Source organism: Fusarium oxysporum, chromosome 9 (assembly GCF_000149955.1).
Source record: "Fusarium oxysporum f. sp. lycopersici 4287 chromosome 9, whole genome shotgun sequence".
Taxonomy (NCBI): domain Eukaryota; kingdom Fungi; phylum Ascomycota; class Sordariomycetes; order Hypocreales; family Nectriaceae; genus Fusarium; species Fusarium oxysporum.
The window spans coordinates 1,175,466-1,200,177 of record NC_030994.1 but is presented as its reverse complement, the minus strand read 5'-3'; the positions used below and the strand labels follow the sequence as shown (position 1 = coordinate 1,200,177).

Sequence of the window (24,712 nt, the reverse complement as noted above, 5' to 3'; positions counted from 1 at the left end):
GCTCCAAGCATCTCACCGCCTTCTGAAAGAAGACTGGTACACCAACCGTGACTGCGGTGTACAGGGAAGTTCGTCACAGTCTGGCGCTCTAGAGGAAGCTCCTTCCGTCTTTCAATCATTGTCGTGCCGTCTTTTTTTTTTTTTTTTTGGAAAGGGCATCACAAACGGGCAACTGCAGTCCTGGTGCCATTGCCTCAATTACCAGCCTGAGAGTTCCAACAAGATATTTTTAACTCTGATTCCTACTCTCTGTCACTTGAATTCTTTCTCACGTTGTCTTATCCTACGTAAACTTTTACTCCGTCACAGCAACTCCCCTAGATTTTTCACCACTCCCGACTTTCGACTCGCTGAATTCCGACACTCCATCGAGTAACTTTGCAAACAAACAATCGATTCAATTACAAACGCACGCCTTGAAGTTTCGATCTCCAGCTGAAAATCCGACTTTGCCCTTCGCGATCTTCAAATCCTGCCACCTGAGCATCGACCCCCCTACGTCTATTGTCATCAACACTTACCTTCACCATGTCAGGTTACGGTTACGGTCCTCCACCTCCGCCACCGCCGCCTTCTTCTGGTGGAACTTCAAGTTATGGGCCACAAGCTCCATCATACCCTCAACATGGCCAAGGTCGAGGAGGGCATCATGGACGAGGACGCGGTGGCCATTACAATGGCGGCCGTGGAGACTACCATGGCTCCCCTCAAGGTCATTATGAATACAATGGCCAGCCATATCCTCCCCATCACAACCCTCCCCCCTACGGCGCCGCGCATCCCCCTGCAGGAAGCTACCCTCCGCAGCCTCAATGGGGACCAGAGCATGGGCATCCTCCTCATGGGCATCCGCAAGGTTCTATGCCCCCAGGCAATTACCATCCCAACTATCCTGCCCAGCCATACCCTCCCCCTCAATACCCTCAACAGCCACCTTACGGCGCTCCACAGGCCTATCCTTACCAAGGGCCACCCCCTCCCCCAAACCAGGCCCAGTGGAGTGGTGCTGGACAGCCCCCGGGAGGCCCTTATAGCAACGGGAGAGGGCGCGGTGGTTACAATGACCGCAATGGCCCAAAGCCTCCGTTAAATGGTCCTGTGCGACCTGGCTATGAGCATGAAGCCATGCCACCAGCTAATGGCTATGGTCAGCCTTATCCTCATGACCCACGAGCAGTTCACTATCCTCCTCCTCAGTATCCGGCATACCCTGGCCCCCCTCTACCCCCTGGTCATCATCAGGACGGCTACTACGGCCACAACAACCGTCGTGGTAGAGGAGGCTTTCGTGACGGGAACACTCGAGGTCGCGGAGGTCACCATGGAAATGACAAGTCACGTCACCAGAAACATGGAAACAACGACTCTGCTCATCACAAATCCGAAACCCCAACTTTGGGAAAGAAGAAGAAGCGCAAGACCAACACGCTCGGTCTTACCCCTGGTATGGATTCGGAGTCTGAAGATGACGAAGGTGAGGAGAAGGTTTTGACGGACTTGATCGGACAAGAAACACTCAAGTAAGTACTCGTAGCCCTTCCGCTATAATATTGCTAACAATTACAGTGTCAAAGATGTTGCCTCTTTCCTAGCGGAGAGAAAGAAGCATTTCCCCACCAAGGCTCGCGTAGAAGCCAAGAAGAATGCCGAGTTGGCACAGAATGGCGAAGACAAGGCCTCCTCGCTAGAGAAACAAGCCGACAAACTCAGACGACAGTTGCGCAAAGTTGAGTCGTCGATCAAGCGAAAGCGAGAACAGGGCGACGAAGGTGACGAGATGCGAGATCCAACAGAGGAGTCATCAGATGACGAGCCAGAAGTTATGTCTACTCGTGCACATGTTGCTCCCCCGCCTCCTCCGCCGGCCAAGAAAGCCGACGTATCCAAGCATTGCAAATATTATTCCACTGGTGGAACATGCGGCAAGAAGGGCAAGTGCCGCTTCGTCCATGATCCTGAAGTCCGCGAAGCAGCCATGAAGGATCGTGAGGCCAACAATGGACGGCTCACTATTCAGCAACGATTGATTCTCAACGACAAGGAGCAAGAAGATCTTACTGTCCTTCAGTCAATCCAGTATCTTCGCAAAAAGGGGCTCATGCAGCCTGAGGAGCCTGAGGTCAAAAAGGAGACAAAGCCAGTCAAGGTTGACCTACCGGCCCATCCGCCTCCTTCAAGCCTTCTTCCTGCTGCATCGGCGTCACTTCCCCCTCCACCTATCAAGCGAGAGCCTAACTTGCCTCGTCATAACCCACCTCCGTCCATCATCCCTAGTGCCAACGGTAGCAGCACTCAGGGAGTCAAACCATATCAAGGATGGAACCTGAGGCCTTATGGAAGCACGGGTGGCAAGTCGTCCAAGAGCGACGATCTTCCTTGATCTACTTATGTCACGGTGCTGGCCCGATGTTGTCTTCATCGATATCTGGCCTGCCAGATTGTGGCTTGGCACCCCTTACAAGGATAGTTGTCCTGGCCTGGAATTCACGTTTCTCTATATACTGTGTATAAGTATAACAGCCGATTATAAACGTCGAGCTTGCTGTGGGTTGTCTGCACCTTTTCCACGGACCCAAACGATGTCAGGTTGTCTGGACGGTGTTCAAGAGCATGGCTATATCAGTGGTGAGCTTCACTGAAGATTATTTACCACATTTGTTGGGACGTTCACGAGGTGCATTGCTTTTGGATTGGACTGGGAAATGAGGCGTTATTTAATCAGTCAAGGGCATTAATGGCGTCTAAATTTTAGACGTCTTGGGATCGGAAAATATATATTTCATGCTTTTGTCATGCGCATTGCCCAGCCAGTCTTTCTCAACATGAACAATTAATCTACTCATGGACGCCGCAAAGTTGTGGTTCTTATGGTTACACACGTTTAGTTTACCAACTGGTATGCAATGAAGTAACAACCTAGAAGACATCGATGATCGCGCGAGTGCGCTGTACTCTTCAAGTTGTGCTAATGGCGTAGTGATAGAATAAGGAACTGAGGTTCAAACAACACCGGAGTTGTAAACGAACAGATCACGTTGAAACAGGAAGTCTTGCGTATATGATAGGATGTCGTAGGACTCGTGAGGTTTAACAATTACTTCTAGACAACGATACCATTGTGAAGCGTTGTCTACATATATCCATCTCTGTCTACAGTACATCGACTTCGCCATCCCTTGACAAAAAAAAAAAAAAGCTTCAATGGTTTTGTCCCCTTCTTGTCTGTAATCCATCCGCATCGCCAGTGTCCTTTGCCAAAACCATGCAAACCACCCCTGAATGAAGACGTAACAAAGGGAAATAAAATGGGGGAGGAAAGATGACAACTCCGTCGCTAATGTAGCCCCTGAACCTAAAACAATCGGAAGCAAAGTGCAAAAAGGTGTAGTTGTGAAGATGTGATCAAAAAGTCAAGCTCGTGAAACGCCCCTTGCTAGCAAACTCCTCGACCGTTGCTTGCGTGCGAAGAAATCTCGAGTGGGAAAGGATGGTGCAGATATCCAAAGGTGAGTGAGGGTCGGTAATGTCCGATGCTATGGGAGTAAGCTCCAAGCACGATAGACACAACTAAGGTGAGTGACCAAACAGATGGTACAAGGAAACGTCGAGATGTTTCCATCATCAGCGCCGACCACGCATGGCTTCCAAGGCCTGTCGCTTACGAGCCTCTTTCTCGGCCTTGAGTTGCTTCTCGAGTCGCTCTTCTTTGAGATCTTCGATTTTGGCAAGTCGCTCTGCTTGCCGCTCTTCGTCGTCGATATCATCCATACCCGCCTCCATATCTGAAGAACCATCGGAAGCATAATCATATCGTGGACCACCGTCGTCTTCTTCATCGTCATAGTCAATAAAATCATCCAGATCCTCGTCGTAATCGTCTTCAAATCGTGACTTTGAACGTGATGGACGAGGAGCTCGTGGGGCACTGAGTAATGCGCCACCACGAGGGGCTTCCTTCTTCTTCTTGCCGACGTCACCTCCTGGTCTGGGTCTGGCTGTGCCAGTATAACCAGTCGTAGCCATGGCGGCCTTCTTCACCTTCTTGGTTTCTTCCTCAGGGGGTGCAGCTCTGCCTGAGGACTTACTGCCGGCTATCTTGCCACGTTCTGCTTTTGACGGAGGTAAGGGTTTTCCGTTACGCGGATCCCTTCCGGTTCCAGACACAGGCGCGCCATTCCGTTGAGCTGGCCTTTGGCCTGGTTTCGCTGTACCGGAGTAGCCTGAGGGAGCAGGTGCTGAACGTTGCTTCATACTTTTGGCTGCTCGAGGATCGACCTTGGCAGGTGGCTCCTCCTTGACCTTCTTCAACGCACCACCTTCAACCTTCTTGTGTTGGATCTTACCAACTTGTCCCATCGATTGCTGGGCCTTCTGAGCCCGAGCAAGAATCTCGGCGAAAGACCCCTTCTTCGGTGGTGCTGAAGATGCGCTAGCGGGACCCGGTGACGGTCTGCTGGGGGCAACAGGCTTGGAGACCCTGTTACCCCCATTCATGGGTTTGGACGACAAGACGGATGGTTTACTACTGCCATTCGAGGGGTTCGAGGGTCGTTGTGAGGGTATCGATCTGTCGGCGGGTCGTGATGGGAGGTTGGGTCTTGAGACAGCAGTAGGGGATTGTGTCGTTCGTGGTGCCACGGTACTGGATAATGTGGTCACTCGAGGTGCCTTTGAAATACTCGATCGAGGATCATCGTCGGCCTTCCTCTTGGGTAACGTGTTCGACCGGACCAGGCCCTGTTTGGGGGGTACGGAAGACCCCTCATCACCACCGCTGATCTGGGCCAGGAGATCTCCAATCTTGAAAGCCATGGTCAACTTTTTCCTGATACTCATGAAGTTTGCCTCCGGACAGTTACTCACCGGCATCGCGTCGTTAATGTAATCAAAAAACTTAAAAATATCAGTTGACTAGAGTCCTCAAAGACAGAGAGGAACAAGTAGCCTCAGGCGTGGATTGTGAGTCATTGAGCGGCTGGCAAAAGCTTGTTCACTCGGTCTGTCGTCAGGCACTTTTTTGACGTCTTTAAACTCAAGAGTTTAAGACTTCCTGGTGATAAGAGGCGCAGAGTCGATAGGAGGGCTGTTCGTGGTCGTATTCGCTCGAAAATTTCATCAAATACGCCTGAAATACAGGCGATCACGAAACAAAAGAAGAGGAAAGCACACAGTTAGTGAAGAGCAAAGAATCAGTCAACAGCCAACTTTATGGGCGAGGCCATGAAATCAGGAAAGCGCCACAGGCTGAACGCAGTCACGTGGAGATTTCAAAATCTGTGGCGGTGCGTCTATCGGATCCGGCGTTTGTCTTGTTCCGATCTCCCCCGCCATCACCCTCAGGTCTCAAGGTTCAGGTGCTTTCGGCGTGAGTACGCGCCTAAAAACCCCGCTGCACGTGACCCCACGGTCTCGCCAAAGTACTGGTTCCCACAGGATCAAAAATCGCCTTTAGCTTTCACGGGATCGCGAACTTTTCTACTTTTTGTCACACCGAACAACCTCACCACCGAACTCGAAGGTTTCAGTCTCCGCCCAACTTGCGGTTAAAGTGATTGATTTCTCGTGTTCTCTTCCGACTTCAGATGTGAGTATATAACAGTGCCTTTCCCCCCCTGCTTGGACTCGACGAGCGGAACATCTTTTCAATTAAGATCTTTTTTCTAATATCTTTTGGAATCAGAAACCACTATCAAAATGAAGCACCTCGCAGCTTACCTTCTTCTCGGCCTCGGAGGCAACACCTCCCCCTCTGCCGCCGATGTCAAGGCCGTTCTCGAGTCCGTTGGCATTGAGGCCGACGACGAGCGCCTCAACACCCTGATCTCCGAGCTTGAGGGCAAGGACATCCAGGAGGTAAGATTAAATGACACTCACTATGAGACTGTACTGTACTAACAATCATCCAGCTCATTGCTGAGGGCTCTGAGAAGCTCGCTTCCGTTCCCTCCGGCGGTGCTGGCGGTGCCGCCGCTGGTGGTGCTGCTGCCGCTGGCGGTGCCGCTGAGGAGGCCAAGGAGGAGGAGAAGGAAGAGGAGAAGGAGGAGTCCGACGAGGATATGGGCTTCGGTCTCTTCGACTAAGCGATCTCTATCTAAAGATCTGCACGGTTACGCCCCCTCACGAATTTCGAAGTTGCTACGCACGGGTTGTTCACCAGTTCTTATGTGTCACTGGCGTGGATGGATTGGCCACTCATGGCTGGATTGGGTCTCTGTAAAAATGGGATAACTACGGTCTATGAAAATTAAAAAGGCGGTTCGGCTCTTCGAATGTTTTGGTTCCACCGTGAATGATCTTCCGTGAAAGCTTGTCTTGGTGCATTGTCATGCTTCGGTGAAGCCACACCATCTGGTTCTAATTAGGGTTTCTGGCATGCCACACTTTGTGAAGTATGACTGTTTCGTCTGGCGGCGTGTGGCATCACACAACTTACCCTATGGCTGATGATAATGATATAGAAATGATTCTCATTTCGTTGGCCAGTTCCTTAGGAAGTAAAACCTTGAGGCCTTGGTTCAGGGGCCCAACGATGATGAACGAACAAGCCTCCCAAGTTTCATTGTAAACTCTCATCAATACCGTATTTTATCGCCTCAGTGACCCTGAAATTTCCTGGCCTTTTCTAAGCAGTCAGTTGTTTCTGCGTAACATTGGTGTGCTTGGTCAAACTGCACTGATCATTGCTCGACCATGTGGTGTTAGGCGATGTCCGTATTGTGCAAACATGATGAGTTTCATCAGTCAATTATGACTTAGAACAAGTCGTCAAGCCTTTCCTTTGTTCTCATATGACCTCAGCGGCTCAAGTCTCTCCTGTGCTTTCTTCATCTGATGATCAAGTTGAGCTTGGCCGTCGAGGTTCTGAGACTAAGCATTGACCTCAGCAATTTTCAGCACCAACTGCGACTTCTTTGTTGTCTCGAGTCAATCTCGGAGTGTGCGATTCAGTTTCATGTCATCGAAGTCTTTGTTTTCCGGCAGGTTTTTGATGAGTTTTTACGTCTATGGTTGGTGCCTTTAGATCTTGGATTTGGTACACTTTAATAAACTCATATAGTAAAATAACTTATTGTTTTCATAGTACTAACAAGCTATAATTGTGAGTGACTGAATCCAAGTCAAGGGTATGAAGTTTGAGATATCCCTAAGCCATCCACAAGATTAAAAATCTCTGATATCGTAAAGTATAAGTGAGTTTTAGAAAAACACAAAAACCGCATCATCACAAAATGCTTTCCCTACAGAACTCCCGTGTAACATGACACTCCCGTTGAACGCCGCTTTATAGTGATTCGCATACACCGTAATATGTACGACCTGCCTTGTTGAATTTCGATTACGTGACAACTATTTCGTGGGACGGTATCCCTGCTCATCCCCGTTCCATGAGAATCCCCTTCCGTCATTGTTGTTGTTGTTGTTGTTGTTGTACGCGGGGAGAGGAGAATGGTTGGGGTCTGGAGAGCCAGGAAGTTCCACGGGGGCGATTTGCTCGTGAGGCTTGGGAGTTGTAGCGGGAGAGGCGGCCATGGGTGGTTGATGGTAACCCTCGCTGTAAAGAGTTAGAACAAGCAGATGAGAGCGAGATTAGATAAACTTACTGGTATGAAATGGGGGTTCCATCTTGAGCGACCATGCCGGGGTGTGTTCCATAGGGCATCGACTGGTGAGGGCTGAGAGGAGGGCTCTGGCCGTAAGGAGCAGCCACAAGCCCAGGGCTCTTCTGAGCAGCCCAGGGATCGGCGACACTTGGGTGAGGCGAGTAAGGGTTCTCGACAACTGGAGGGGCAGAAGGAACACTGTTGCGGAAACTCTTGCGATAGGCCTTGTCGAAGCCACCTCGTCGTCCACAGAGGTAGAGAAGAGCACCAGCGAGGAGAAGAACAGCAGCACCACCGACGGCAATACCAGCAATGGCTCCAGTAGAGAGAGACTTCTTGCCGCTTCCGCTGCTCTCGTCATCTTCATCACTGTTGTCGGCGGTCGGTTCAGATGTTGCGCCAGTAGAAGTTGACTCTCCCTCCTTTGGCCAAGGGTCTCCGGGTCGTAGTTGCATGTCGACGTCCTCTGCGTTCTTGAGCCATCCTTCAATTGTCTCATTCTTGGACTGTTGCATGTTATGTTAGTTTATGAGTACCATGTATGCAACAGTGTAGATCTTACAGGGTTGACGACACCCATCATCTTCCACTTGGAGCAGGACTCTGGAGCTCCGCAGTAGAAGAAGAAAGGATCAGTATCGTTGACGCGAACTCGGTATCGAGGGCCCTTTTTTTGAGTGTTAGCATCTTGTCTTGACCTGAGCCGAGGCTGAGAGACTTGATCAACTTACATCGTCGGTGATGGCCTGAACCTTTTGTGTGCCGCTTGAGAAACCCTGGCGGTTGACGCCGATATACTCATAGGGGATACATGGGTTGTCATAGTCTCCCCGAATAACCCAGTGGTCGGTGGGATAGAAGCGCCATTCAATAATATCACCAACCTCGGCCTTGACCTCGTTTGGTGTGAACTTGTGACCGGACTGTATACTAATTAGCATCGATGTGTCTTTATGTGGCCATGATGTTAACTTACTGCTCCAACATTGACAGTGTGTGTTACTGCCTCTCCAGATGAAGTTCCTGTGGAAGACTCCTCAGCTGTTGCTGTAGGTTCGTCTGTTGTTGTTTGAGCCCAGGCCGTAGCAAGAGCCGCCGTGAGGACTAGCAATGACTTTGAAACCATTGTGAATTAGTTAACACTGAGGAACAGCTTGAGTAGAGCAAGCAGGTTTCTAGGTCAAGAGTGAAAGTGACGAAACAAAAGAGAAACAAAACGAGAGAAAGAGGAGGAGGAGAAACGAGGCGGGAGGAGCTGAGTAATGAAGAGAGAAATGTCACAGTCCACAACAGACGGGAACGGTAACCCTCGTCCCTTTTACCTTGCCGTTGTACCACGGCGAACCCATAGGGCAGTACATGACAGGGCAGGGGATGATATTGAAGGAGGCAGGGCTAGACAAAGGCGGGATAAGGAGGTCTGACAGTAGACAGCTCGAGCATCTCTTGGCTTCGAGTCAAGAGACTAGGTAGTCTAGGGGGGGGGGCCTTGAGAGTTTCTGGGGGCTGAGCGAATGCACTGCTCTGCTTCGCTGCTTCGGTTCAGCACACCATCTGCTTCTATCTGTGGATCTGCTCTACGAGTTCCCGTACGTATATGGGCCTGTCTTGTTGGTGGAGGATGCATGGGTCAGAGGTGAACAAAGGAGCCAAGATGGCCAAAGCCCGCTCACTTTTTCTCACTCTCGGCGATCCCACTAGGTAACTCAGCCCTGTTCAGATTGAGATGAGTTTCACGAAGCATTGATCTTTTGCTGTCTTTTCGTTCTTTTGCTCGAGTTACTAAAATCATACTATATGTGTAGTCGTGATCGTTGGCTTTGTTAGTTTCAAGATAGAGTTGGCCACTATGCTTAAACCCTAGACTTAAAGTCTCCCACCAACCACTACAACCAAAGTACTTCACATACTTTACGTACTGTACACTGCAGCACAGTAGAAAAGTCTTTCTCCCTCAAAGGATTTTTCTAATCTCCACTGTCAGCTTATTAGCCAAATTCGACTCTGCTGTGCTGTGCTGGACTCCAATGCTCAGACTGTCGAACAAGGTACCGTACCGACACAGTAAGCACTATCCAAGGATTATATGTAGGGATGTTCTATATCCGACCAGTCAGCACCAGCCTCAACTAATAAGCAGCAATTTGAGGTTGCATTTGCTGGGCTTAGTATCCATGCCAAGCACTGCAGCAACGGACACTAGTTATTTTGGGGCCCAAGATTTCAACCTCACCTCTTCGCTTTAGCTCTTCTCTTTTGCCTGCAGCTGCAACTCCATAACAAAGGCTGAGCAACACGGCCGAGGTTTGTTTCTTTCGGAGCAGTTGGCCCGTTGTGGGTTAACCAAGTTTATTCCTGGCCACTCCGCAATTTGCTATGAAAATCATCTCAGCCTTATACACCAGAGACTCACTATCTACTACTGTACAGGCGGGAGGATGAATGTCACACTTCTTCACCCAGCAGTGACACGTTGCTTTTCTCTTGGCTTGGCTGATCAAATTGGGACTTTGGGGTCTCTCCAAATATGTAAGATCGGTTAATGCAGACAAGGATTATATATCCTTGCCCTGCAAATTCGTCTCTCGTTTCTCGGGTCCTTTCCACGCGTCCTTCCAAGTCCCTCGCTCTTAGCTCTGTCTCACTCGTCAATCACATATCTCATCATATCGGCCAAAACTTGGTATCTAATGGTTCGCTTGTGAACGAGAACAAACTCCATGATAACCTGCATAAAATCTTACTCTACAAGACTCTTCTCCACCAATAGACATCGGATAGATCCTCGGTCATTGGCATATGATCCAGATCAACAATCTCCTCACCCAATTCATTTGGCCCCCAATAGTTCTTCTTCTCCTCCCCGAAGCATGCAACCTCACCCCAAAGTTGTTTTGCCTCATGGGCCAGAGAACCAAGAGTCTTGAATCTTGCCTCTTCTCACACCTTTCCAGAGTCAGCATCTTATTCCCGACCTTGCAGACTTGAGAGCGCATGCGTGCATCGTATTCCGATATGATCAACCCTTGGCTCTCTGTTACTGGTTACCAAGACTGACACTGATGATGAGGCAAAGTAGAATGTGGAATTCCAAATGAACGACTCCCAGCTTCCCCAAGAGACCTAGTGTCAGCAAAGATCTGCAAATATCTCGACCAGGCTCTCAAATCGGATCAGACCCCAGTTGGAAGCACATGCATATTTCAGGCGTTTTGGTTGCTTGGACACTTGGCAAAGTCAGCTCCTTCAGGCCTTCCAGCCTCTGATACCATGAAACTGAACATTCTCTGAGGCTCATGATAAAGAATCTCTGCTGTGGCAATGACAGGCTCTCGGTGGCCATGCAACAGCAAGATCTAACTAAGCACTTTGTCATCCTTCATCACGGCCTAGAACTTGCCTTGTCACAATCATCTCTAATACGAAGAAGGATGAGGCCGTGTTCTCAGGCATCAAAGTGCCATCTTCCAAGCCCAGCCTCGGTGTCTAAACCACCATGGTACTGGACTGCGCCTTGAACGGGAGTCGAATTCATCCGAAGAACTCCTTCATCTGCCGTACTCGAGATTCAAGCCCCTTCTTCAATCCTTCTTTTGCCTAGGATGTCACGTTGGAACGGTTCCTGCAGCCTGTATCAGCAAGAAATATCAGCGGTTCTTGATGGCTCGCAATCAGCCTAAGATGCCCTGTATTCGATGTCATAAGATGGATTATCTTTGCCCTCTTTCTGTGTTCTCTGACCTCATACCTATCAACAGGTCTTGTTTTCACTGAATGCAAGGACAACAATCTTGGACAATATCTCAGCTTACGTCTATTTTGTAAGTTTGACCAAAATATACAAACCTCCTATCCAGTCATCTGGCCAAGGCTTTTTCTGCAAGCAAGTACAGCCCGCAATTCTCCTCGACGCCTGGAGGACCAGTGTTTTTCGGTGCTCTGCTGGAAAGCAGGACTACCCAAGCAGAATCGATAGGTTGACTGAACTACCATAATCGAGATACAAGTATGGTTCCACACGTATGATACCTTACCATATCTCGATACAAGATGGATTTATTGAAGTATGGCAAGTCGAATGCTGCCGTTTCTGTCTCCTGTCTCGTGGTATCGTCCCCAGTCCGAATAATTATTGTCAATTTGGCAAGAATTTATCGCCCCAAGAGTGGTTGTGCTGTCTAACTAGAAATACTACGTAGTGTCGGCTGTGTCTGCCCATAAGCTGCCAAGTCAATGACAGAGTGAGAATGTGTTCATTGCTGTCATCGCCTGTGTCCAACTAGCTGAGTCGTGTGTAAGCATCTTCTCAGTCGACAACCAAGCGTTGCTCTTCGACCTTGGCTAGCCACTATTGCCATGGCTCTTTAAAGGAATTGCTGTCCCAAAACAACGTTGGTTGATCCAATAGACGAGATGGGGTGTCGAAAGAGTTACACCCATTAACGAATAGCCTGGTACAGAGTCGGACACAAGTTGAACAAGCCCGCTTTAGCAGTTTGGACAACGATGGAGAGATGACGGCAAATCAAAATCGTATTGAAATCTTTATCGACAAAAAAAACCTCTCTACAAGGTCTTGCTCTTTTTATCCTTCTTACTTGTTGAGCCTCCAGGCAGTAGGTCGCTCTCTTGGATAAGCTTAAAGAAGCACCATAGATAACAGATAATGAAACCTGCAGCACCAACTCCAACATTTGCCACAACCCAGAGGTCAGGCTTATCAGCAGGAGGTGTTACAAATGTGTCAAGAACATGCCACGCACCCATGGCTACATAGAACAGCAGATGCAATAATGCTGTACCCCATTGCAACCAGGCAGCTTGACCTTCTTGGAAGTAGGCGCTCAAAGAGGTCGGTGGGAGACCAAGCAGGTAGGACCAGAGGAGGGTCAAAACCGCATATGGAATCCTCAGGTCGACCCGTTTGAGCAAAGGGAACATAGTCCAGACTCCCAAGAGGTTGGCGAAGCCCACCCAAGCTCGTGTGTCCTTGTTCAACCCGTGCTTTCCAGCCAGAAGTAAGGTCATGGGCATCAATGGAAGCAAGACACTCTTCTCGTGCACCTGGTAGCTAAACAGGAAGAAGCCCCAAGCTGTGGCAGCAAAAGCCAAAGGAAGTGTGGACTTTCGTGGTCGCAGGAAGAGGATAATGTTAGGCGGGATAATCGAACCAAGAGTAGCACCAAGAGCTGCTTTTTGAAGAAGAGCTGTTGGCCACTGTCGGAGTTTTATAAGGACATTGGCAGCGCACCAAAAGTTGGCAACCTTGTCCTCGAACAGACCACGCGCGAATGGGAAGACACGGTGGACCATCTGAACCAACTGTTCCACAATAGGCCAGTAAAAGGCTTTAGTGTCTAGAATCTCGACAAGCTGAGGAAATAAGGGAAGCGAAGGAGGATCCTTGGAATCTCCATGAGCATCGATGCCCTGGCTCTTGTCATAGAGTGTGCCAAGAACCAGAGGCAGGATTAGGATGGCAAAAGAAACGGCTGTGACAAGAGCAATACCGAACAGCCTGGTAAAGTCAAGTCGAGGGTAAACGCAGCGACCGAGAAGATACGAGAAGACACTGAAGGCATAATACAGCGCCATCTGCTTGAATCCCAGCGCGCCGACGAAGAAGACAGCAGCCCACTTGTAGCGCTCAGCCAGCATACTCGACATGCTCGCCATGACAAATCCGAGCATAACGGTGTTGTACTGGAAGTGAATATGGTCGATAAGAATGGTGGCAGGCTGCATTAGGATCGCGACGAGCGCAAGCCATGCTGTCCAGTTGGTAACCCCTTGGAGTCTGCTATATCGTCGCACGAAGACAATGGCGGCTGGGACGTATATGAGGTACTCCGAGATAATGACTGTAGCCCTCATGAAGATCTTGAGGTTGGAATCCTGGTTTCCTCGAGAGGTGAAGAGCGCGAACCACGAGGGATCGATGAGAGAGCCAATCTTGCCCAGAAGCCAGCTGTGGTAGGCCGTCAGGGGAGGGTAGTCGAGACCCCACCATTGAAGATCGTGGAAATACCATTGCGATATGGGAAGCTGTGTCGTGACCTCCATCCAATGCCGCTGCGCTTCGTAGTCTCCAAACATGGGCGGTTTACTGAACCCTGCAAATCAAGCTCCTCGTTAGCGAAAGGTGTCATGATGGTCAACTCGAGCGGCCATCCTTACCAGAATATCCCCACAAACCAGCAGCCCATCGAAAAAGACCAACCACCATGAGAATCACAGGCAGAACCTCCCATTGCGACAAAGAAGTCCGCGCAGGCCATAGAAACGCCGCAAGAGGGAACGCGGGCGCCCGTACTAGGGCTTCTGTGCGAGGAGCCTTTTCGCTGCCGCCATTGCCAGGCTTCTTAGTATTAGCCTTGCGACGAGGCTTGTGCGGTGACGGAGAAGGACCAGCCATTGTCACCTCGAGATAGCGATAGTCGTCATTAACAAGAGCGGTTCGGTTGATGAAGGAGGAGAGAGCGTGCGTGGAGCTCTGAAGCGAAGCTCTAAATGACATTCAATGCGACCCCGGAAATTTTGGTGGAGCTTGTATTTGAGCATCGGCCGAAAAGGAGCTTCCGAGCCCCGGAGCCAGAGACGTCACTTGAGCAGTGCGTAAACAGCTGATACGCACACAGTATGGTGATATCGTCAGGTCTGGACCAAGAGCTTGGCAAAACAATTGAACTCAAAACTTGATCTTCACTCTTTTTGTTACTGCAAATCTCGCTATACTCAACCTCAGAGTGAGGCCTGTTTTCTTCTAATTCAAAATGCCGTTCCCTTTCATTCTCCCGACGACTTCGGCTTTCTCATTCTCATCAAGCTTCAGCTCCGAGTCTCATCCTTCACTGCCCCTCAACGCCAGCACATATCGCGGGGTAGTTCGAGATGCCCTGAAAAAGCACAAGAGACTTCCTCCAAGCTCTCAGGTCTCAAATCTAAACACAGTTATTTCCAGCGTCAATGGCTACATCCCATACCTACTAGCGGTGGACGACGGTCTAAGTAACAAGGGTCTGGCTATCGTCACGCCAAAGACGCCCCCGGCTATCGAATGGAGACCAACTTTATCTGGCGAAGTCGTCCCAGGACGTGAGAGAGCCAGAGTCAAGATTTCATCTCTAGAACATGAAATTGCCTTTGTACTTTCAACTCTGGGCTTCTCTCATGTTCTTATAGCTCGATCTGCCTTGCAACCACTTTATTCAACGAGTAGCGAGTTTCTCGGGGCCCAAGAGCGAACAAATGCAGTCACAACCGCAACAAAATGTCTCCTCGAAGCTGCTTCCGTGTATGACTATCTCGCAGGTCGAGGAGAGCATGCTACAGCTACCCCTCCATGTCCCGATGTTGCTCCCGGAACAGCTCGAGCCTTGTGTTCTCTAGCATTGGCTGAAGCTACGTTACTAGCCGTTCTTAAAGACGATCCGTATCCAGCAATAGTCGCTCAGGACCGGAACAAGAACGACAAGGAGTGGATGTTCAAGGCCCCTGAGATTCCAAAAGTTCGTGCCCATCTTTATGCCCGGCTGTGTTTAGCAGCCTCAGAACATGCAGCCAAAGCATCATCTCTATGCAGCACAGCAGGTTCTGGCTCGCATAAGATCAGTAGTGCTCTTCTGAAATATCTAGAAGATCTTCGCCGAACATGTCGAGCTCGCGCTTGTCGTTTCTTTGGAATCGACGCCGAGATAGGTGGCCAGGTTGCAGATGGCATTGGATGGGTTCGTGCCGGCTTATCAGAGCTAGGTGTTGAAATCAAAGACAACAACAAGAAGGGACTAAGCTTCAGTCGATTAAAGAAAGATTTCACAGAAAAGCGCGAAGATCGACGTGTGGATAAAGAGTCTGCATGGGGAAGTGATGCTGGTAAGATGGAGGAGATTCGAGTACTAGAGATGCTCGATGCCAAGTGGAACAAAGTTAACGATACGGTAAGCACTATATCAAGAATACTATGGTATTCGCTAACATGTGTGCCAGATGAACACACAAGCAATACCCCCCATCAACACACTCCTCAGCAAGATGCCGTCGGGGCGAGAGATTCATACGCTCAAGCCCTACGAGGTGCCCTCACTGGACAGGGATATTTTCGAAGCCATGCGCGCACCGCCTGAAGACGATGATACATATGTCGATGACCTAAGTTCAGATGACGATGTCAAGGGTGGACCTTCAGCACCAGTTGGTGCGTTCCCAGGAACGGTAGATGATTATTCACGAAGTCCAAGCACACCAGGCAATGCCTACTACTAGTTCTGGGAAAGTTTTAGGTAGTTTTAGAGTAGAACGTGTCGTATAATTAGATAATCAACAATCTCAAATGCCTAGGTAAGGATATCTTCCTGAGAGGTACAGATTTCCAATGCGAAGAACAGTTCCATCGCCAATACTCTTGCTACCTCAAGTGAAATCAGGATCAGTAGCATCCCGTTTAACTAGTTGAGTTCGTGATGGGATCAGGGGTTGGTGTGATAAGAGTGATGGTAATGTCTGGAGTGATAGGGGTGATGGTAGGTGTAGTAGTTGGTGTGGTAGGAGTGCATGGCGGCGGTGTAGGATACAGCTCAGGAGAGCAAATAGGATAGCATCTAGTAAATTAGCAACTATGATATTCTACGCTCGGATATATTTGGATTTGGATTAACTTACCCTCCGTACATGACACCACAGTCATTAATAGCATCCACGCAAAGGGTGGGACAGGCGCTTATGGTGTTGGTGCTGAAGGGGACCGCGGCAGCAAGGCCAGCGATAGCGGAAGCGTTAATGATAGCTTTGAAGAACATGATGATGTTTTAGGTAGTTTGTTAAGATGTGAAGTGTAAAGTTTGAGGTGTGAAATTGTGGATGTTGATATCAAGGTTTGTCTTCTGCTGTAGGTAGGAGTTACCAGACTTTATACGTATTCAGCTCCTACCATGCAATCAACAATTTTCTATGATAGAACCAAATACTCAAACTCTTGTCAACATTAACTTTACCATCTACTTCAAAGTGAGCATCATGGCTAGTATACACGGTTCAGCATTCCGCAGGCCGGCAGTTGTTGTGAGACATGATGGCGATCTTCAATATGTGTAACGTAGCCGTGGAAAAAAAGTTAAGGCTGTCTTTAAATCAAGTACCAAACACCAAGGTGCTGGCGTTTTTCAGAACATATTGTCTTGGCTCACAAAAAACGAACGTCACAAACATACCAACGAGCTCATACACTTACTGCCGCCTGTCATGTCAGATGGTCTTGACGAGAATGACTATGATTCCCTGCTCGATGAAAGGATCTTTTGATGCAGGGAGGTTTATCACTGTTGTAAGGAATCTTAATAACACCTCGAAATTCAAGGCCACAGTCGTGCACATGCCAAAAGAACGCAAGCAAGGTTCAGACAAGCTTCTGGCTATTATAGTTACGATTCACGTCTGAAAATTCTCCGAAGCCACATATTGGATATCCCGGTACATAACTTGATCCACTTGCTCTAAATACACATTTTGTATGAAGTTGTTCCATCATTAAAAGCCACTCTAAACCGTCCCGAAGCCACTCTGCAGGTACTGTACACTGCTTCAACCAACCCCCTACTCCAATTCATGTGAAAACTGTCGGTCTTTCTCATCCTTGTGAGCTAACGGAATGTGTCTCGTAGCATTGTTTGTTGATCATGTCACGTATGTCGATCATTGGGGATCAGCACTCGCTGTCTTCATGCCACAGACTCGTGTTGTATAAGTGGTGAGAAGGCCAAGAGGTCGTGTGAAGGGGGGAAACCAGTTCAGGAAGAATGATAGTTTCGACTCGAAGCTCGAGGATTAAGGGCGAATTGAAAAGTATCGACGTTCAGCATGGCCCTTGCTTGAAGACAATTCAGCAGGGGCTCGATCAGCGATTGCAACTGAGCCAGCCAGGGCGGAGGGTCAGAATCGCAGCTGCCGAGCAATTTTCCGAGTTCTTAAGTCTCAATTGGTCTGTATATGGTGCTCTTTCTTAAACACGGGCAGGCTTTTCGAGGCGCTTGAGAGTACGGTATCGTAAGGTCGGGCTGGCGAGCGTAGCTAAAGTCAGTTTACAGAATCATGCCCGAACGAACACAAGAAGCTTGATAACAGTACAGGAACCAGGGGTGAACGATCAAGAAAATAATATTGCCAAGTTTGCTATAGAACACAGCGTGGAACTCCCATCCATAGCCTATACACAGGGTTAAAGTGCTAATAATCTCATACGCAGATTTTGCTCTGCGACAACCCTTTAAATGCTTCGCTTCTCCCTCCAATCGTCACATCGTTTTCGCGACATATTCGTAGTTTTGTTAATCTAGTTGCCGAAAGCCATCTGCTTCTTGATCTCGGCAATGGCCTTGCCAGGGTTAAGACCCTTGGGACAGGCTCGTGTACAGTTAAGAATGGTGTGGCAACGGTACAGGCTCATCGAGTTCTCGAGGTTGGTCTTTCGCTCGGCGGTGCGCTCGTCACGAGAGTCGGCGAGCCATCGGTAAGACTGGAGAAGGATAGCGGGGCCAAGGTACTCCTCAGAGTTCCACCAGTAAGATGGGCATGAGGTAGAGCAGCAGGCGCAGAGAATGCACTCGTAGAGACCATCGAGCTTACGGCGGTCCTCCTTAGTCTGTCGGTACTCCTTGCCCTGAGAATTGGGTCAGTAAATGTAAGATTCCGTAAGTGAGAAAGGGGTCGTACGTCTTCAGCAGGGGTATCGCGCTGAAGGTAGGGCTTAATGCTCTTGTACTGCTTGTAGAAATGTGTCAAATCAGGGACAAGGTCCTTGACGACATAGGTGTGAGGAAGAGGGTAGATCTTGACGTCGGAAGCAGCCTCAGTGGGAATTCGGCCTGAAAATACGTTAGCACTTCAATTTCCGATATGATTTGCCGCATGCGACCCGGGTGAAGGGGTACATACACAAGCAAGCAAGAGTGTTCTGTCCGTTGATGTTCATAGCGCAGCTACCGCAGATACCCTCACGGCAACTTCGTCGGAAGGTCAGAGTAGGGTCGAGCTCGTTCTTGATTCGGATGAGGGCATCAAGAATCATAGGTCCAGTCTTGTTGAGGTCCAGAGTGTAGGTCTGAAGACGAGGCTTCTCGCTGGGGGTATCGGGGTTCCATCGGTAGATTTGGAAAGACTTGAGGTTGGCATCAGAGTCTTTAGGAGGCTCGCTGACTGAGGCCATAGAACGAGTGAAGACAGCACCAGGTCGGAAAGCAGCCGTTCTTGAGAAGGCTCCGACAAGTCGGGAAGAAGATCGAAGAGCAGCCATCTTGTCGAATAATCGAATCGAGGAAGTACAATTGCGATTGGGACCGGAGGAGAAGGACAGTCAAACTTCGCAATGTTTAGTTGGAGCTGTGGTCAGACAATTGACAGGAAAGAAATGCTGTGCAATCTCCTCCGATAGAGTTGAATTGTCTATTCGCAAAGGGTGGCGTATCGAGGATTCTCGTCGTCATGTATTGGGTTGGCAAACCTTCCTCGGTTATTGCAGTTTACACTGGGACCTACGGCTGACCTCTGGCCAATCACAAATTTGGAATTGTCAACTTCGGCTTCGCTGGTCTCGGAATCGGCAGGAACAACGCTCGTGAAACCACGTGACGTGACTTCCTCGCGGATATAGATCGCGGATCAACAGCGGGTATCAATAATTGCGGAGATGAGATTCCGGGAAATATTGGAGAAGCATGCAGTGGCTTGAACCATGCACCGCCTCCTTTTATCTTGCATAATTTGACAAGGTATTTGTGGCTTGCCTCTTTGTTCCGAGGAATTGGTTGTTGTGAAAGGATATTGGAGGGGCTTGGCCAGTCAAGATTAGATAACAAGTTGGTAAATCGGCGCTCAACAACTTTGTTTCTCCGTTCACGATCCCACTTCTCTCATGACACCAATTTTTTCTCTTACGATCTCCTTGGCAAAGATGATTTCTCTGTAATTTCTATCAAAGTTTCATCGTCACCAATATCTTAATCCTCCTCCGATCCTCGCTCCAGCCCGTCACTATTCGCATCAATTCTTGTCTCTGGACGATCCACTTTCTTGCCCTCTATGGCTGCACCCTACAATCGACTTGCTACGGCTTCATTGCGAACGCTTGCTAAGGGTTGGTCGCATTGCCCGTACAATACTCGACAATCCGCAATTCTAACTGTGCCAGCTTCCACGCAATCCTGCTCCCGACTCCGTGCTTATCCTCATGTCGCAATGAGTTCGTGCCCTCGTTCCAGACTCTACTCCACCTCGACCGATGCTCCTCGATTCTCTTACCATGTCGCATCCTCCTTCATTGCCAAGGACAGGCCATACGACCCCTCCACTCACGTCTTCCACTTCAACCCATACAATCGCATTCAACCCCCTCGAAACCGTCGACCTTCCGCTCGACCCGAATCTGGGCACGATGCCTTCTTTGTCAGCCGGATCAACGACTCCGGGTCAGTAGCCTTTGGCGTTGCTGATGGTGTTGGGGGCTGGGTAGATTCCGGTGTCGATCCCGCTGATTTCTCACACGGATTTTGCGATTATATGGCATTGGCTGCCCACGAACACCAGACTAACTCGGGGCCTCCCTTGACAGCAAGACAGTTGATGCAGAAGGGATACGAAGCAATCTGCAACGACAACAGTCTTCGCGCTGGCGGAAGCACAGCGTGTGTCGCTATTGCTGGAGCAGATGGAAACCTGGACGTTGCGAACCTTGGTGATTCCGGCTTCTTGCAACTTCGACTCAATGGAGTTCATACATATTCCGAACCTCAAACACACGCCTTCAATACTCCTTTCCAACTATCTCTCGTACCTCCCAGCGTTGCTGCTCGCATGGCAGCGTTTGGTGGTGCTCAGCTTAGCGACCTTCCCAGGGATGCTGACGTTACCCAACACGCGCTCCGTCACGGCGATATTCTTGTTCTTGCGACCGACGGTGTTCTAGACAATCTCTTTAACCAGGATATTCTACGAATCGCCAGTCGAGTTCTGGTATCCACAGGCGCCTGGGTAATGACTGATGCTGGTGGTGTGCGCGTTGCGGATTCGCTAGAGCCTCTGGTTGAGTTCCCTGAAGCCTCCGAAGGCAAACGAACAGCTACACTCCAGAGCGCACTCGCTACGGAAATCGTGACAGCCGCCAAGCGAGCCAGCGTCAACACAAAACTTGATGGACCATTCGCCAAGGAGGTCCACAAATACTACCCCCAAGAAAACTGGCACGGCGGCAAAGTCGACGATATTTGTGTCGTGGTGGCAGTAGTTAACGAGACGACCCCCGCTGTAAAGAGCAAGCTATGATTTCCTTTGTTATTCGATTTACGGCGCGATTTTATGATAGAGCAGAGGACATCTTATAAAGACGGGAACGCAAGCATTTTGGTGATTTATTATCTTGGGACGTTTTGGAGTCATTAAGTCACATAGACGGCAGGGGAAGCGCCGGCTTGCTTGAATCATGGGGTTGTATATGGGCTGGCGTCAAGAGATGGGATCATATACATTCTTAATTCTAAAAGTAGTTCTGATTTGTATTATCAGACTTGAGTCCATCAGATAAGATGAGTACGATGTTGAAACCGATATGTAGTTGTTCTTATGATAAATTGGATCACTTATGAGCTATGACAAGGAGCCCACCGACTACAATATTAAAACTATGGTGATGTGCTCATTCAAGGCTATTTTATGTCTTTCACATGCTGTGGACTCGAGATGTTTCCATGATGAGTTGAAGTGCAGGGTAATCCGAGAGTGGATATAAGCACACAACCATGACATCACCAGCTCATGGTGTAAGAGAGCCCATATTTCAGTACCAACCTGGAAGAAATTCATCATCACGATACATGCAGCAGGCGTCTGAGGGAAAACATGTCGGAAATATATTTTGTAAGACTGGCTAAATAATCAAGGTTCTGATCATGATACACTTACTCACACATTCATAGGCTGGTGCTATTGCAGCATTTACAGTAGATGTCTTGGTCTACCCTCTCGATACCATCAAGACTCGTTTGCAGAGTCAAGACTACCTCGAGACATATTCTGACAGCTCGAAAAAGAACATATGGGCTGTACGAGGACTCTACCAAGGGATTGGAAGTGTAGTCCTGGCTACTCTTCCAGCAGGTGTGTAATAGAAGACGGAATATGAGGAATTGCTGGCTTACACAATTCACAGCGGGTCTATTCTTCTCGACATATGAGAGCGCCAAACGCATCATCGGCAATGCGACGCCATTACCACAACCTCTAGTTCACTCAGCAGCCTCAGGTGTGGCAGAGATGGCATCCTGCTTAGTCCTCGCACCAGCAGAGGTCATCAAGCAAAATGCCCAGATGTTGCAAAATGACAGTCATGGGGTTGGACGATCTGGATCTTCTACCTCCTTACAAGCATTCCGTCAGTTGACCGGTGATGGAGTATCACGACGCCTTTTTACAGGCTACACAGCACTCGTCGCACGAAATTTACCATTCACAGCTCTTCAATTTCCTATATTCGAGCATGTGCGAGCAACATATTGGAAATCGCGAGGCTCCGGTTCTAGGGAGCCGGGGCTGATCGAGACGGGGCTCGCTACGGGTTTAAGTGCCGGAAGTGCGGGATCAATAGCTGCTTTCATAACGACACCGAGTGATGTCGTCAAGACGAGGATGATGTTGAGCGCCGGAAATCAGAGCGAGAATTCGACACAAGGCCAGAGCGAAGTCGCAGCCAAGATGGAGGGAAAGCAACCAAAGAAGGGGGCGTGGACTGTCTCGAGGGAGGTTTACCAAGAGAGGGGAGTGCGGGGATTCTTCCGGGGTGCGGCTCTGCGATCTGGGTGGACGATGCTAGGGAGTGGACTCTATCTGGGGTCGTATGAGATGGCCAAAGTTTGGTTGAGAAGGGGAAAGACAGATGTGGAGGACGATGGTCCGTTGTGATGGTGCGCGATATTAGTTGTGATAGACCAATTAGACATTCAACCATATGTTCTAGCGATTTCTATATCAATTGACTGACATAAAGACCCCAAAGGATTATATCACACAATTACAATAATTATGAAGTTATACAATGATCAACGAGCACGATCGTAGATCGGATGTCGACATCCCCGTGGCTTCTGACGTCTTCAGAAAGTTGTGTGCGACAAGGGAGACTCGTAACCCAGAGAATTCATTCGACAATGCCAGATTATGTCTTCAATAGGGTTAGACTATAACCAGAGGGCACGATGAGAACGAAGATCATGTCCTCCAATTATGCTGCTTCAAAATATGCGTGCAAACGAAGCTTCTCAGAACTCTAAGAGTTGACTTTGACTGAGAGTTTATGACGGTCTTTTTGGCCTGCAGTTTGTAAATCGATCATCTGACGAGTAAGTGCCAACAAAGAGTCATTCTTGTCAAGTGTTCGGCTGACCTCGAATATGTAGTATTGTATCTGTATGGTGTAGTAGTAATTCAAGATGGTCGGTTGGGTCGTACCGTCGGCCATTTTTTTTTTTTAGCGCCAGCCGCAGGCACATGTCATTGCAGTTTGGCCTGCGTTAGTCTCAGCCATTTTGTCAAGGACCCCTGGTTACATAAAGTGTAATTCCTTCTTTGTTCCGACTCTCCGCCTTGTCCTTCCAAGGATGCCCGAAACCGGTGAAATGGTTGACGAAGCGTTCTTCTGGCGGTGAAGGAAGGATCTCGCTCTTTATTTGTAGCCGATCCCGGCATTTCATCATGGTTTGGTGAGAAGTCGCCATAGATACATGTCTCTGATATGCAAGATTCCGGATCTCTCAGAGACAACGAGAATTCCGGTGGACTTCGTTATTCTGCGAAGCCGTTTGTAGTATTCCAGCAAAAACGAGTTGCAGAATTCTCCGATTTTCAAATAGCACGCCTGGCTGACTCGGACAACAAGTCTTGACCGGTCTAGTTCGAGAAGTGCCATTTTTGAGACGCCCGACCATCCGCACTAACAAGCAAGTAACTTCCAGAACTACCGGCAGAAAGACCCTTTGGCAGTCTTCACCGACCCACATGTGTAACTGTCGTCGTCCGGCTCGGATGGTGTCATTTGAGCACGTTATTCAAGGCTTGATTGCCTAAGAGGTTGTAAAGATGTTTCGTGTGCTATAAATTGCTGATGACTCGCTGTCGCTGTCGTCGCGCGCTGACTCGTAGTTCCATATATTCCTCTTCCATCTTCTGCCATTGTGTATCGAGATACCCAAATCATCTCACTGTCTTGACTGCACACTCGATACTCAACCACACAGCAAAACTCAAATAACCCACAATGGCAACTGTAGATGTGCAAACAGCTCCTGCATCGTCACTCGATGTATTTTCAAAAAGAGCCGCCGAAGTCGAAGTGAGAGAAGTCAGCCTGGAACTCGCAGCCAACCACCGGTATCTTATCCAATCACCATACACGGAACATGCGCATTTGCTTGACCTTGACACTCTTGACAATGAAAATGAGCTCCTCGCACGAGCCTTGAGTCAATTTCGAGTTCTTCGCGACGACTATGCGACAGCCCCATACACAGAATCCTTCAACTGGCCAGAGGTGATCGAAGAAGTGAAACGTCTTGCGGTCGAATCTGGAAAACCCTTCAAAGCAACATCGTTCTATATCGTGGCATTCCGATCACGAATCAAGAAGGAGACCGAATATGCTGACCTTGGCGTTCTCGACAAGGGGGCGCATGCTGAGGCTGTGGCGAGTGGTGGATTCCTGAAGTAAGTTGGAAGTGCATCTTCTGCATGGGTCTATTGTATTGACACGAACAGATACTGGTTTGGAGAACCTGACTCAGAATTGGCCAACTTGGCGACTTGTGTCTGGCGTTCGCGGGAAGATGCCAAGAAGGGTGGTACAGGCCCAGCTCATCGCAAGGCTGCTGGAGCAACTCGCTCCTTGTATGCATTCTGGAAGATTGATCAACATCGACTTATCATTCGGGACAATGCCGAGACCTGGGAGATTATCCCCTGGCAGGATTAGATGACAAAGTTTGAGACTTCTGAAACCTTTTGTTCAAGAAGCTTATGAGGCGTCGGGCGTCGGTCTTGAGGGTTAGAAAAACATGGGACAGAAAAAGAATGGCGTTTGA

At 49.0% G+C, this 24,712-nt stretch overlaps 11 protein-coding genes across 12 annotated transcripts; 6 read left to right on the top strand and 5 right to left on the bottom strand.

Annotated features, from left to right (window-relative positions):
- The first annotated feature begins 129 nt into the window (after positions 1-129).
- Positions 130-3,049, top strand: FOXG_17767 (uncharacterized protein). The gene is made up of 2 exons (XM_018397755.1): positions 130-1,520; positions 1,567-3,049. The coding sequence occupies exons 1-2, from the start codon at positions 529-531 to the stop codon at positions 2,378-2,380; spliced, it is 1,806 nt and encodes a 601-aa protein (XP_018246416.1). The 5' UTR covers positions 130-528; the 3' UTR covers positions 2,381-3,049.
- Positions 2,980-5,218, bottom strand: FOXG_09283 (uncharacterized protein). The gene is made up of 2 exons (XM_018388367.1): positions 4,864-5,218; positions 2,980-4,800 (listed from the first exon to the last, which is right to left on the bottom strand). The coding sequence occupies exons 1-2, from the start codon at positions 4,867-4,869 to the stop codon at positions 3,622-3,624; spliced, it is 1,185 nt and encodes a 394-aa protein (XP_018246415.1). The 5' UTR covers positions 4,870-5,218; the 3' UTR covers positions 2,980-3,621.
- A 166-nt stretch (positions 5,219-5,384) lies between these two features.
- Positions 5,385-6,521, top strand: FOXG_09282 (50S ribosomal protein LP2). The gene is made up of 3 exons (XM_018388366.1): positions 5,385-5,584; positions 5,681-5,853; positions 5,907-6,521. The coding sequence occupies exons 2-3, from the start codon at positions 5,695-5,697 to the stop codon at positions 6,078-6,080; spliced, it is 333 nt and encodes a 110-aa protein (XP_018246414.1). The 5' UTR covers positions 5,385-5,584; positions 5,681-5,694; the 3' UTR covers positions 6,081-6,521.
- Positions 6,522-6,978: 457 nt separating this feature from the next.
- Positions 6,979-9,248, bottom strand: FOXG_09281 (uncharacterized protein). Its single transcript, XM_018388365.1, has 5 exons — positions 8,578-9,248; positions 8,333-8,524; positions 8,164-8,268; positions 7,602-8,107; positions 6,979-7,552 (listed from the first exon to the last, which is right to left on the bottom strand). Exons 1-5 carry the CDS (start codon positions 8,725-8,727, stop codon positions 7,348-7,350), a joined length of 1,158 nt encoding a protein of 385 aa, XP_018246413.1. The 5' UTR covers positions 8,728-9,248; the 3' UTR covers positions 6,979-7,347.
- A 2,077-nt stretch (positions 9,249-11,325) lies between these two features.
- FOXG_09280 (alpha-1,3-glucosyltransferase) lies at positions 11,326-14,153 on the bottom strand. The gene is made up of 2 exons (XM_018388364.1): positions 13,779-14,153; positions 11,326-13,714 (listed from the first exon to the last, which is right to left on the bottom strand). The coding sequence occupies exons 1-2, from the start codon at positions 14,116-14,118 to the stop codon at positions 12,168-12,170; spliced, it is 1,887 nt and encodes a 628-aa protein (XP_018246412.1). The 5' UTR covers positions 14,119-14,153; the 3' UTR covers positions 11,326-12,167.
- Positions 14,154-14,213: 60 nt separating this feature from the next.
- On the top strand, positions 14,214-16,250 carry FOXG_09279 (uncharacterized protein). The gene is made up of 2 exons (XM_018388363.1): positions 14,214-15,538; positions 15,588-16,250. The coding sequence occupies exons 1-2, from the start codon at positions 14,375-14,377 to the stop codon at positions 15,861-15,863; spliced, it is 1,440 nt and encodes a 479-aa protein (XP_018246411.1). The 5' UTR covers positions 14,214-14,374; the 3' UTR covers positions 15,864-16,250.
- FOXG_20022 (uncharacterized protein) lies at positions 15,803-16,569 on the bottom strand. Its single transcript, XM_018400289.1, has 2 exons — positions 16,260-16,569; positions 15,803-16,198 (listed from the first exon to the last, which is right to left on the bottom strand). The coding sequence occupies exons 1-2, from the start codon at positions 16,394-16,396 to the stop codon at positions 16,042-16,044; spliced, it is 294 nt and encodes a 97-aa protein (XP_018246410.1). The 5' UTR covers positions 16,397-16,569; the 3' UTR covers positions 15,803-16,041.
- Positions 16,570-16,953: 384 nt separating this feature from the next.
- FOXG_09278 (succinate dehydrogenase [ubiquinone] iron-sulfur subunit, mitochondrial) lies at positions 16,954-19,168 on the bottom strand. Its single transcript, XM_018388362.1, has 3 exons — positions 18,528-19,168; positions 18,306-18,457; positions 16,954-18,252 (listed from the first exon to the last, which is right to left on the bottom strand). Exons 1-3 carry the CDS (start codon positions 18,883-18,885, stop codon positions 17,926-17,928), a joined length of 837 nt encoding a protein of 278 aa, XP_018246409.1. The 5' UTR covers positions 18,886-19,168; the 3' UTR covers positions 16,954-17,925.
- A 248-nt stretch (positions 19,169-19,416) lies between these two features.
- FOXG_09277 (uncharacterized protein) lies at positions 19,417-21,235 on the top strand. 2 transcript variants are annotated; one of them, XM_018388361.1, is made up of 2 exons: positions 19,417-19,725; positions 19,780-21,235. In XM_018388361.1, the coding sequence occupies exons 1-2, from the start codon at positions 19,671-19,673 to the stop codon at positions 20,907-20,909; spliced, it is 1,185 nt and encodes a 394-aa protein (XP_018246408.1). In that variant the 5' UTR covers positions 19,417-19,670; the 3' UTR covers positions 20,910-21,235. The 2 variants fall into 2 exon arrangements, with proteins under 2 accessions (XP_018246408.1, XP_018246407.1); XM_018388360.1 differs by having other exon boundaries at positions 19,432-21,232.
- Positions 21,236-21,389: 154 nt separating this feature from the next.
- On the top strand, positions 21,390-22,647 carry FOXG_09276 (uncharacterized protein). Its single transcript, XM_018388359.1, has 3 exons — positions 21,390-21,500; positions 21,560-21,740; positions 21,793-22,647. The coding sequence occupies exons 1-3, from the start codon at positions 21,483-21,485 to the stop codon at positions 22,539-22,541; spliced, it is 948 nt and encodes a 315-aa protein (XP_018246406.1). The 5' UTR covers positions 21,390-21,482; the 3' UTR covers positions 22,542-22,647.
- Positions 22,648-23,892: 1,245 nt separating this feature from the next.
- FOXG_09275 (uncharacterized protein) lies at positions 23,893-24,603 on the top strand (the record flags this gene model as incomplete). Its single annotated transcript, XM_018388358.1, has 2 exons — positions 23,893-24,338; positions 24,390-24,603. 2 exons carry the CDS (start codon positions 23,893-23,895, stop codon positions 24,601-24,603), a joined length of 660 nt encoding a protein of 219 aa, XP_018246405.1.
- Positions 24,604-24,712: the final 109 nt, after the last annotated feature.